Below are 11,899 nucleotides of genomic sequence, written 5' to 3' on the forward strand. Positions count from 1 at the left end.
CAAATTCTCTCAGTTTGCGGGGGGGGGGGAGCAATGAGGGCCAAGCTGATGTTTTGGGTTAATTTCAGTACCTTGCTGTTGAGATCTTGAACGAGGGTTTGCAAAGGCAGTCTGGCACGAGTTGCGCAGAAAGGTGACTGTAAACAGGAGTTTGCGCAGACTGCATTTCGTCGAGAGAAAGAGCTTCTACTTCCTAGGTTTTCACCTGAAAACAACAAAAAAGAAAACAAAAGAAAACCGGCATCCAGCTGTCACATATATTGAAAATTTAAGCCATTCTTCTAAATTCTAGCAACAATCTGAAAGTAGAAGTCATTACTTTCTGCCTCTTACCTCAGTTACTTTGTAGTAAAAGTTCTTTCCTTATCACCAGTTATCAACTTTATTAAAAGGAGATGGTTTGCTCATGATGGGCAGAAGACTTCTAAAACAGAATATAGGAGTGGTTAACTTAAACACTGCAGTATGCTGAAGCAATTCAACATCCTTTGGGGCATTATTGATGGATATTTCAGTATGTTTAATGTGGCACAAACAGAATTTATTTTTCTGTCCTGAATCAACTAGATGTATGAGCCAGAGGCTTCAGTCAGTGAAAGGGTGGCTTTGTGAAGATCTTTAAATTCTCCTTTAGCATTCAACTCACCAGCTGTTAGCTGGGATCTCACTAAAGGCTGGTATGCACTAACAGCTGTTTCAGGCTTTCTGATATTTATAGTATTTCTATTGTCAGACAGCTCAGAGGTGTATAGGATGATATTTCCCTGGGTGCTGATGAATGAGCGCTGAGGCAGCCCTCCTGCAGAAAGTTCACATCCAAGCAAGCACTGTACCTCGGCGGACCTAAGGGAAAACCACTGTGCCCACAGCATTTCTGAAGCTTTGGAATGCTTCTCCTTTGAGCAGCCTTATGGAATTTCCTGCTTTCATTTTGCTGGTAATCCATCTGCTGTTGAGCGAATTCTCACCGGCCAACTTCACATATACATTAAACCATAAAGAAGAAGGAAACAGATGAGCAGCTGCAGGTTAGCAGGCTCTGAACTCATTATACCTGGTAGTAGAAGCAATTTGTCACTGGCTGAGTCATCCCCTGTTCAGGGAATCCACTATTCTAGTACAATTCTTTGAACAAAGCGTTAGAGCTAATAAAGTCCACAAGAATCTTACTTAGACAAATACCATTTTCAGGTATTTCTGAAGTGCTTTTTTGTTGCTAGGACTGTGCACTCATCCCAGATTAAAAACCCATTGTAGAAAAACCCACTAGAAATTGCGAAGAAACATGGTGGTGAGTGGTTATCTTTGGCTCTGGATATTGTCTACGAGACAATGATAGGCAGGGCCTAGGAACTGGCACGCTTGATGACTGAATTAAATTTGAAGTCTCTCTCATCTCTGAGGCCTCAGAAGACACTGCAAAGACTTTCCTTACAAATAATTTTGTAATGATACTGAAGCTGAAGATTGTTTTCAGTAACCTCCAGCAGTTAATTATGGGATTATAACTTGGAGACTGGGGGGTTTAACAGAGCATCTCACAACCTGAATTTTTCTTTTGTAATGGGTTCAATCCAAATAATGTAAAAAATATGTTCATCCCTTTTTGGACCATGAATTTTGTCAAAAGATGCAATGAAACTGATGCATTCTGCAAAGCGACTCAGTCTCACAGCCCTGGCATTTTCCACACAAAAATGCACAGGTGTTAAGTTTCTGACAAACTCTTGTTCACAATACCAATACAGCACTAGAACTACTAAGAAGGTTCAGACAAATCTGTCATCATTGTGTTAGGAATGGCACAGCTGTAGGTTTTTATTTATTTGCCCACCTACACGGGGGTAGGACGTCAGAGTTACAGTTTTGGTGTAGTGTCAGCTGCTGCACACACACAGATCAAAGTCCTTAATAACTACAGAAAAAATAAAAACTTTCCCTGGAGATGGTAAAGCATTTAACCTTGTTGATACTGTGTAGCACTGAATTCCCCAGGTTAATTATGGGTTGTGTAAAAAAGTATTACTTTTCGTTAGTTTTGGAAACTAAATTTATTCATACCCTCCTGAATCCTTTCTCAGTCGTTGTCAGCCTTGACATTTACATAGAAGCATGGTAAAACAGGGCACCGAGACTCACAATCATCACGAGGAAGGAAAATGTCCAACAATATAAGGCTGTCTCAGCCATTCACTGGAAAACCAGCATCTGGTTCAATGTGTCTGCAGGCACAGACTGTAAGGGCTTTTTGTTCTTCAAACAGAGCTCAGCTGACAGGTTACTTTCTGGAAGAGGCATGGTAATCTGTCTATTTATGTACTGTCTTTGAGAGATGTAGTCTTAAATTAGGACAGGAGTTGGGAACTGAAACAAATGGGCTCACAGAAATGGGAGACACCAGGTTTTTTGGCATGCAGGCTCTGTGCAATCAGGTCTCAAAAGCATTTTTAAAAAAATGGAATAAAATGAGCCGTGTTGTTTTCATAGCTGATTAAACTGAGGTGACATCTCATCCTCCAGACATGAGCGTACTACTTGATCTAACCTATATTTGATGAGATGTATGACATTCAGAGAGAGTTAGAAACATTTTTATCCTTCCTTTGGAGTTATTCCAGTGTTTACCGAGTGCCTGCCTTTAGAAATGGGCAATCCCTCCCTGGGAGCTGACAGAGGAAAGGCGTTTGATTCATGGCAGTGGGGATTCTGCCCTGACCAGCCTCCAGGACCCGACAGTCCCCAGGCTCTGGCAATCCCACCAGCTGCTCACAAGCAGTTTCCCTGAAAACAGAGAGTTCACCAAGCCAAACAGCTTATTTGGGCCCTGGATCCCATATCCATGAGAGCCCCATTCCGAACACAGGCAGAAGGATGGTACTAGTTGTACCTTGTTGCTCTGTGTCTTTTCCAACACTCTGAGCAAGCTCAGCCTTCAATTCTGTCACCTCATTTGGGTCCTGCTCCTGACCCATCTCCTGGCCCAGCTCACTCCTTGTCCTAAGCCCAGTCCAACTTGAGCCCTCAGCACCTGTCCCCCTTGCTGAGGCTTGTTCAGACACCAACACCTGCCTCCTGCAGCATTCCTCGTGCTGAGACTTAGGAGGGAAACTGCTTTGGGAAAGACTCAATATTCCCACATTCCTCATTAGAAGGTAAGGGAGGTTGTACCTTGGGGGCCACAGCTAGTATTATGCTGTAGGTCTCTGCCACTCAGGTCACGTAGTGACAACCGGACAGCCTTCAGCATGCCTTTGCTGCTGGCCAGTGCCACACGGTCAGGCACACTGAGGTTGTGTATGCCCGAAGAGATGAGTGTGGCTCCAAAAAAAGGCATTCAGCTTTCACCTGGGGTAGAGATAGAGACCTGCCACATATTTTATAACTTCTGTTCCTTAAAGCAGCAAGATGGATTAAAGGAAAAAATATCCATCATAAATCAAGAAATGCTGTTAAATTTTCTGGTAATTGCTGTGAGGGGCCAGAGTTCAGAACTTCACTAATCTCATGACACTTCATGCTTTGCTGTCTGCATCTCTCTCGGCTACTTTTTCCTAGACATCGAGGATGTAACACAAAGTGTTGACACTTGGTGACCACAATGTACAATGCCAGGGATTTTGCTTAAGTATCCTGTAGGGGAACAGAAGAAAACTTTGCAGAACACTTTTCAGGAGACACAGAAGATTCTGTGTCAAGATCCATCTTCAGTCTTACACCTTCCTTCTTGCATCTTAGCAGAGATGCTGTCACATTTGCAGCAGGCTCCACTTCACTGTAAGCACATTGCAAGGAAGCTCATCATCTAGCGTTGTTCTGACGATCCTCATGTTGCATTGACCTGTGCTGTTGCTGGCCACCAGAGTGTTGTTGCTTCCAAAAGGCTTGCCCCCCTGTCAAGACCCATGTATGCTGGAAGCGTGTCCTACGTCAAGGCTTCTATCTGTACCCTGCGCTTAAAAGTGGACAAAGGAACAGGCGGAGGCACAATCAGCCCCTTTGGTACATGCATTTTCCGTGCATGCTGTTCATGGCTTGCTGCACTAAAGCTCAGACTCGTTGCACTTTGGAAGTGAAGCACTAGGTGAAACTCGAACACAACGGGTTAAGCCCTTTGCAGGCCGGAGAAGCAAGAACCTGCAGGAAAGCACCATGTTGCCCGGGCTCCCCTACCTCTTGTGAGTGCTCCAGGCCTTTGTACAATGTGCAGGTGAGCATCTGAATGTAACGGTATGAACAGGACATATGTCTGGGTTACAGCACTGCTTAACTGGCAGCACGGGCATAATGTGAACATCCTCCATTTCTCTCTAGATGACTCCCTTTTACATACATTGTATATGACTCTGGCATCTTAGGCAGTTATCTTTCACTTCCAAACTTCTGCAGGTAAATAACCATCTGGGGATTGATTTGTTCTGCATACAGCACATCAGCTGGTCCCATCACACGTAATTCAAATGCTTTCCAGACTGGTAAATCTCTGCTTATTTTCATTTCCAGCCTCTAGCCGTATAGTCAGAGATTGTTTCATTCGCTGTTTGAATCCAGTGAGCAGAAGTGAAATATTCTGCAATTCAGGACAGGTCAGACTGTAGATTTTTCCACCATCCCAAAGCCTTGTTTAGTCAGCTGGATGAATTAGAGGTGGTGAGCATGTAGCAGGGTATAAAAGAAACCAACCCTTCAGGCTCTGTAAAGCCAGCCTTGTGGTGCGGCAGGGCTCTGCACAAGGGTGCTAGCTCATCACGCAGCGTGTGTGCAAGCTGCGCTGCACGGTCTGGGCTGGACGTGGAGAGCAGGACACAGCAAGCATTGCTAGAGGCTCACAGTAGCAGAAGGTTTATCACCCATCACCTACAGATCAGTTTTTCTTTCCCAAGGAAAGGCTGAAGACCAACAGATGGGATGCTGAAAAGCAGCACGCCTCTGCATCAAGAGATCAGGTTTCTGTAACTCTCTTGCTTTGTGCTCAGGCACCCAGTACCTGGCAATTGGTTTACTTCTTTGTATGTCCTGGCTAAATCATCCTGTGCAAAGGGCATAGAGGAACTGGCATCAGTTGTGCCTGGAAAATCTGTTTTTCAGCCAGTAGAGATCACTGAAGAAAGGAAGAAAGGGAGCAAGATACATCTCACTGGAGTGTTTGACAGATATGGCAGGCTGGAGGAAGTCTGAATCTTCCCCAGAGCCTTTCCATCTTGTGTTTCCCAGGCATCTTCTTCCTTTAAGGTTTTCATGTGTGTGTCCAGGTGAAAACATGGTGAGAAGGAGCTGAGCTCAGCTTAGATTAGGCCCTACACTGCTGGGGCCGGTGGCATGCCTGCTCTTCCCTTAAAGTGGGGAAATGCATTGTTCTCACCAGCCATTGCAGCGACAAACACGACAGCCCCACTCCCAGCCAAACAAGACATCTATCCTCAGTCCCAGGGACCGAAATCTGCTGATGTTTTTGTTCATTTCCAGAGGGTATCTCCATCCTCTCTTGACTCCATGGTGCTCCTCATTGCTCCCTGTGTCTTTACACAGAATGGCAGCAGGAGGAAGTGACAGAGAAAGGATAAGTGTAAGCCACATTCTCAGCCACGTGCAGTACACAAAGCCTTTCTGCTCCGGTTTATTCCAGAAACAGGATCGATTGAAACCCTCTACCCCTGCAGTACAGTATGGCCATTGCTAGTAACAGGCCGCAGGTTTTGTACCGAGTGTGCAAAGGCTCAGGACCGAGGCTTGTCGGGCTTGCTTTGCCTGGACATTTGTTGACCTGCCGCCACTTTATTTAAACTCGATTTAGCTGTAGGAATATTATTTTCCTTCTGACCAGGTGGCTATGGCTGATTTGTTTTACTTTGATTAGCACTGTATGGTACAACCATCGTTTTATACAGATAGCAGTAGTAAGTAACTCTTCCATGCACCACGAGGTGTTCACGACTCCAAGTTAATAAGCTAGAGTTAATAGAGTTAATTATAGCCCTGGTACGACAGCAGAGGTCTTGAGAAGTGGAGGCACAGGGTGCGGTGCAGGGCAGTACAGGCATGGGATGGTAAGAGGTGGGGCACAGGCTTGGCCAGAGACGTCACAGCTACAAACGACTCACCGATGGTCAGTTAAAGAAACACAGATGTGGAGCTGGGCAAGAACAGTTTTAGAGGTAGCAAAGAGGACAAAGAAATTGTATCTTACATGTATATAATCAACACATACAGTAAATTTGGATAGAAAATGGAGTTTCAATCCAATGAAGAAAAAAACCCCCAGGTGTAAAAGCATGTTACTAATTATAAAACAGACCCCCAGAAGATTCTAGAATGACAAAGAGGAAACCATCCCTCCCACTGACATTCCTCCCACTGGAGGACTCCAGATGCTGATAACTCCCTCTAACACCACCACCAGAATGAAAGCACCAACCTTAGGACCCAGACGAGCAAGGGCAGGGGGAGCATAACACCAGGAACAGGGGTAGAAGTTAAGAAGTGTGTGCATAACAATTTTGATTTTTAAAGAATTATTATTATCATCATTATCATCATCTTCGTTATTCACATTGACATTTTTCTGCATAGGAGTATTATTTATTTTTCTGTAATAATTAGACCTGGATTAATAACAATTTTTTATTAGAGTGCTAAGGTTTCGGTTATACTAACAAAAATTTTTTGTCTCTCTATATAAGGTACATTTCCCTTTTGCCCAGAAACAATGTTTTGAGCATAACACTGTAAGAAGATTCCTGAATCACTCAGACAGAAACACACTGTATTTCTCACAGGCTCACAATAACCAAATCACTTTATGAGCTGAAATCCCCATCAAAATGTGAAAAATGCATCTGCCTGGGAGAGGTCTAAAGAGCCTCTTGGTCTCAGCTGAAATGGTAAATGGTGTTTTGGGTGAAATCAACTTTTGTTTTCAGTTTCACCCTTCAAAACTGTTCCTGCTCCCTTGGACACTCTATGAGTCAGAACAGACTCTGCTCACCTTCTAGACTGCACTTTGGCTAAAAGGGAAGCCACAAGAAATACATTGTCAGTTAGGATACATTATTTGTAGCCACAGATCAAAATTCAAAGACATAAACAGAAACTCCAGAACTCCTAATCTTCTTCCAGGTCCTCAGGAAAGCTTTCCGTGTTAATGTCTTCCATTTCTAATGGATCTGTAATGTTTTATAGATGGATTATGCTTGTAATGTAATTCAGAAGTGATGCATTGCCATCAAGCATGTGCCTTCAGCTCCGGCTTTTCTATCCTGGAAAAAACAAAACAGGCCAAGGAGAGGAGCCACCGTGGCGGGCAGACCTGTGCCATTGAACACCCGACAGAGGCAAGCAAACCACGGGAAGGACTCCCCTTGTTTTGTGCTGGGCTTCCTGGGCAGAATTACAGTGTAACCTGGAATTACAAGGTAACCTGTGATTACAAATGTTTTCACATCCTGGACATCCTGGACCTGTGGTGTAGAGGTGATTGCCATAAGACTGGTGGCCATTCCCAATTCTGGGATTTTGGCTTCCCTCTTCTGTAGAGATACTTGCAGAATGTTTTTCCACTTGACTTTCATGTGTCTCTGCAGCAGGTTCAACTCCCTGCTCCTCACAGGACTACTTAAAACCAAACTGTATGACTAAAAGCATTGTCCAGGTGCTCCTTGAACTGACAGGCTTGGTGCTGTGACCACTTCTCTGGGGACACCTATCTTAACACCAGTAGCAGGTGAGGGTTGCTTAATGGCTGTAACCCTGGGCAAAGACGCAGCAATCCCTGGTTCAGTTCCCAGCTCCCTCCATGAGCTGTTCTGTGAAACTGGGCTACGGAAAATGTGTGCGTGTTTTCCCATACCTGCAACATGGAAATAATGAAATTAATGTAATTCCTAGGGTATAGCAATGATTTACTAGTAGGGAAAGCCCTGTGAGAGCTTTAGTCAAAAGAGCCTAGCCACTTAAATACTAATTCACCTCTCTTCCAAGTACCTAAGTCTACGTTTCAGATGGGTTGTGTTAGTAATTGGAGAAACAAAATGTGTGTCTCCAAGTGCACGACTAATGCTGGATCCAGAGCGTGCAGGAGCCAGCGGAACCTCCCTGTGCCCTTTGGTAGGCTTTGGATCCGGCCCTGAGCATGCACATGGCTTATTATGACCATGGGTACAAGACCATGTGCAAATGACTATGCAGCAGCATTTTCATGCATAACCACAGTAACGGTGGGCAAAACCTGGACATACGCTTGTTTATTCCAACCATATGAAAATTGGTTCTAAAAGGGAATGTTTGGGCTATGGACTTGAATATCCAGAACTCTGGAAGATGTGTTAAGTCTAGGCCCAGTTTTGTGAGTGGCTTTGATTTTCTGTTTGGATGGCCCCAGACATCATTTGGAGATGTTCAGATTAGATGCTTGAACACTTTATAGTTTGAATATATGGAATATATGTTTGTCTCCTCACTAAATGAAAACAGAAATCTTGATTTTCTGTATTTTCCCTGTTTTCCTATCAAGTTGATGAGATACCACCTTCCTGCAATCTGTTAATTTATAAAATGCATGGAAGCCTCCTTCCTTACACACAAGTTGTCATAAAGGGCGCTTAGTTCATTTATTTTCTGTGAATTTAATTTTGTTTAGGTCCTTCTGCCTCATCCAACAGGCAGTGCCCCCTCAAGCCTGTCAGCCTTGGTCTTCTGTGTCTTACCAGGACACTGCACAAGTCTGATCGTTTAATCCCACTTCCCCCCATTGCAACTGGCTCTGACCCCAGTCCTGGAGCATGAGGGCTGAGAAATGCTTAGACCAAAGCTCTCCATCTGCCAGTGGGGTCTGGCCATTAACCTTTTGTTTATGTACTTGCCGTGCAATGGAGAGGCACTTCAGATATTTCCTTGCTAAACAAAGGCAGGCATTTAAACCGAGCAATATGCTTCAATACTGGGAATAGTTACTGCACATACCGTTCGACTCTTTTCTCTGCAGAGATTAATGCTGGAATCTTAAACATCACTAATGCCTTATAGACAATCCATTAACATCTGTGTCTCCTAAGTGGCCAGCCATACCATTATTTATAAAATAGGGATCCCTTCCTAATGCTAGGGCTACAGATCCCTTGATTTCCTGAGCATATAATCATGTGTATTATCAGCTGTGGAGCATTTTACACCGCTACGTATTTTTTACTATATAATGAGCTGCGTGTGTGTGAGTGACATACAAAAACCAGAGGAATATTGCTATTGCACTTACTGCAATGTATGAGCGGATCTAGTTAGACACGAAATGCAGACAGAAATCCGCCTCACCTCTCAAGCTAATTTTAGTCTCTCCCTCTCTTCTCTCTAGCTGTGTGTGTATAAAATCACTCACAGTCTGACAATGTTCCAGTAACCTGTACCACGCGCAGAGCGGGATGTACTTACTAACCATCTGCTTGCATGGCATGGGTTAACTGAGCCTGTGGGATTGTGCTTACCTAAACAAAACCACTGCAGTGAGGGGAAAAACAATGAATGGGTGGAGATGATCAGCCCAGGCATTCCAGCTAGTGCAGTCCAGGCAGCAATGACAGCCTGAAGGTTGCAGCAGCATCGGGATCTGCATTCCAAGTGCACAGATCTTACAGTCTGGAGTGATTTTACGTGGAGCTGCTCTTTATTTGCTGAGCCATGGCCAGCAACCAGGCCAGCCTGCAGGATGATCAGAGCAGGCACTGCAAGTTCCTATCCTATATGTTCTACCAGGCTGTGAGAGATCACAAGCCTGTGTGGATGCTGGAAGACATGAGAACTATGGAGTATTTTTACTGGGAGGAAAATGCCAGCCTAAGAACCTACTCACCTTCAGAAGCCCTTCTCTATGCAGTGGTGCATAACCACCTGCCTTATGCTCAGTATCTGCTGTCTCATTTTCCAGAGGAGGCTCTCAAGGTGCCTGGGGAACACTTCTGCTACTGCCCATCCTCTGCTCCTCACTTGGCCATGGCGGTCACATATGACAGGAGAGATATCTTGGCGCTGATCATCAAAATCGCACACAAGCTCCCCAGCTTGAACTCCTACATCAACAGGACTGGTTGCTTTCATCTGGAAGATGGGAAAACCCCTCTGCACCTTGCCTGTGAACTGTTGAGGTCAGAGACAGTCCTCATCCTCCTCGGGAATGGAGCTTCTCCCAGGATAGAGGACAGTAAAGGGCTTACCCCTCTGGACGTCATCCTGGAGCAGATGTGGGACTCCAAAGTCAATGTGGCATCAAAGAAGCTCTGCCTCGACTACCTCTTGCTCTTCATGCCCAACCCCCAGTTTAAGATGCGGAAAGTTCTGCAGGAGCATCCAGACCACTGGACAGCTTTGCTGGGGGAAGACAAATTCAACAGCCTGGTTGGGAACACACCTGCTTCTTTATATCTGCAAGCTATGCAAACTATTCTCCAGACTCTTCCCCCCTCCCACTTCCCTAAAAGCATCCAGGAACTACCTATACCTCAGGCACTAAAGCCCTTACCATCCTATGGCAAAAAGCTACCGACAAAAAATGTGGTAAATGTTTTTCCTTGACTTTATTTGCTGGGTTTGGATTTTCAAAGGCAACTTAGGGGAGCTGGTCATCCACCACCCTCTACATTTTAGTGTGATTTTAGTACTTTACCTATTAGGCTATGCTGGAAAATCCAATATTTTGTGACAAGATTTTAAATGTCTTTTCTAATTGATTGCAGGCACGGCACTTTTAAAGGCAAATGCCTTCCTTGTTTTCTGTTTCATTGTGCATGTGAAGGGTTAACTGTAGTCGAGACTGTGTTATGTTTGGTTTCTTAGCTGTCAGCTGGTATCAGTGTATCTGAATTCCCAATATGATAACTGTATCCTGTGTAACATACCTGGGTAAAAAGGAACTACATGCCCAGTGGGATTTTCAAACGGTGTAACTGTGGGACTCTGTTCTGCTAGAGCTGGGAGAAATACCACCCCACACCAACAGGGTTCAAACATCAGGGTTCCTTTCTAACAATGATCTAGCATCATTAGTAATAACCAAAAGGTCCATGGCTGATGCTGCAGGGTTGTAGAGGCAGTCTTGTAGGGTACCTGATTTTACTGGGTTACTTTACAGCAGGTCATAGTGTGAAGGGCATGGCTTCAGAGGGGGGCAGTGAATGTATATTGCTGGGGGGTGGGGGGTGGGGGGGTGGACCCCAGCAGAACAGCTAACTGAAAGCATCCTGTCTCACCTGGGAGTGAGGGGGTTAAAGGCAATCCTAGCCCGATGCCTCTACAGGCTTGTGCAGTGGGGAAGGAACCATTTTCCCATTTTCCCTGCTGTCCGGTAAACAGATGGAAATCAGAGCAGGGCCAGTGGAAGCCTTGTCCTTCCTAAGTGATGTTATTTCTCCTTGACTTGTGTTTTAGGGCTGAACATATCTCCACAAGGGAGGTAATTCACTAACTTGATTTCCCAGTGGGTCTCAGAGCCACCAGCATTTCTAGTTATCCTCAGCTGGGGTATAACGTTCTCCTGTTAAAAGTTGTCACTTGTCAATTAGAGCATTTCCGCCACCTGGGTCCAGAAAGAGGGCCTGATCCTGGAAAATACAAAAAGTTCCCGCTGGCTCCCCTCGGCATTGCAGGCCGCGTGTATTTGCAGAAAGCAGGGCTGGGGCTGCCCTGCTTTCTGGGGAGCTCTGTCTTGCTGCCCAGGAAAAGCCCTGTATGTTCAAGGCACTGGTACTGCTCTCCTGGCTGTGCTCAACACCATCAGAGCAGTGGCAGGATCCCAGCTCCCTTTGGAGGACATCCCTTATTTTGGACCCCCTCTTTCTTAGTGTTCTCCCCTCTTTCTTAGCGCAACCCGCTGCTCTGCTGAAGCAGTGTAACCCACTTCCCCGGATCCGTACGGAAT

The 11,899-nt window shown here is 45.1% G+C and overlaps 1 protein-coding gene across 1 annotated transcript; it reads left to right on the top strand.

The window, feature by feature from the left end:
* The first annotated feature begins 41 nt into the window (after positions 1-41).
* On the top strand, positions 42-11,129 carry LOC102053794 (ankyrin repeat domain-containing protein 9-like). Its single transcript, XM_027797920.2, has one exon. The coding sequence runs from the start codon at positions 9,667-9,669 to the stop codon at positions 10,555-10,557; it is 891 nt and encodes a 296-aa protein (XP_027653721.2). The 5' UTR covers positions 42-9,666; the 3' UTR covers positions 10,558-11,129.
* The last annotated feature ends 770 nt before the right edge of the window (positions 11,130-11,899 follow it).

The sequence above is a fragment of the Falco cherrug genome, chromosome 13, assembly GCF_023634085.1.
Source record: "Falco cherrug isolate bFalChe1 chromosome 13, bFalChe1.pri, whole genome shotgun sequence".
In the NCBI taxonomy this organism is placed as follows: domain Eukaryota; kingdom Metazoa; phylum Chordata; class Aves; order Falconiformes; family Falconidae; genus Falco; species Falco cherrug.